Source organism: Sinocyclocheilus rhinocerous, unplaced genomic scaffold (assembly GCF_001515625.1).
Source record: "Sinocyclocheilus rhinocerous isolate Xijiao unplaced genomic scaffold, SAMN03320098_v1.1 scaffold488, whole genome shotgun sequence".
Classification (NCBI taxonomy): domain Eukaryota; kingdom Metazoa; phylum Chordata; class Actinopteri; order Cypriniformes; family Cyprinidae; genus Sinocyclocheilus; species Sinocyclocheilus rhinocerous.
The window spans coordinates 5261-5886 of NW_015664075.1; the positions used below are offsets into that span (position 1 = coordinate 5261).

General features: G+C 39.0%; 1 protein-coding gene across 1 annotated transcript in view; it reads left to right on the plus strand.

The window, feature by feature from the left end:
* Window positions 1-626, plus strand: part of LOC107729609 (serine/threonine-protein kinase STK11-like) — a gene marked incomplete at its 5' end in the record, with an annotated part of 20324 nt that overhangs the window by 4493 nt on the left and 15205 nt on the right. Inside the window, one exon of the mRNA XM_016540240.1 lies at window positions 464-553. Within this exon, the coding sequence (XP_016395726.1) occupies window positions 464-553 (90 nt within the window). The remainder of the gene's footprint in view (window positions 1-463; window positions 554-626) is intronic.

Genomic DNA, 626 nt, shown 5'->3' on the forward strand with positions numbered 1-626 from the left:
TGTTTACAAGCCAAAACAGCTCTAAAAAAATATGTGACTGGATTTTAATGTAGGAGACAACAGGAGATGCACTTTTTCACTGGAGGAAGCGTTATTATGGATTATGGACTCGTATTTTAGTTAAAAACGTCTTAATGATGGATTAGTTTCAGCTTTTGTCTTCTCCAGATGTGAACTGATGGACTGGAGTGCTGTGGATTACTTGTGGATTATTATGATGTTTTTATCAGCTGTTTGGACTCTCATTCTGACGGCACCCATTCACTGCAGAGCATCCATTGAGGATTAAGGCAACAATTTTATTTTATTTTAGTTTCTAATCTAATCCAATTTACATTTTATTGTATTTCAGCTTCATTAATTGTTTTTAATAGTTTTATTTGGCGATGATAAGCCTGTGTTGTGTAAGGTCACTGAGTGATTGGCTGTTGCTGGTGTGTTCGCTCCTTGACCGCTGCTTCACGTATATGGTGATGGAGTATTGTGTCTGTGGAATGCAGGAAATGTTGGACAGCATTACAGAGAGGAGATTTCCTGTATTTCAAGCTCACGGGTGAGACACGCAAACACCAGACATCAGATAAACACACACACACTCTCTCACACACACACACACACACACACAC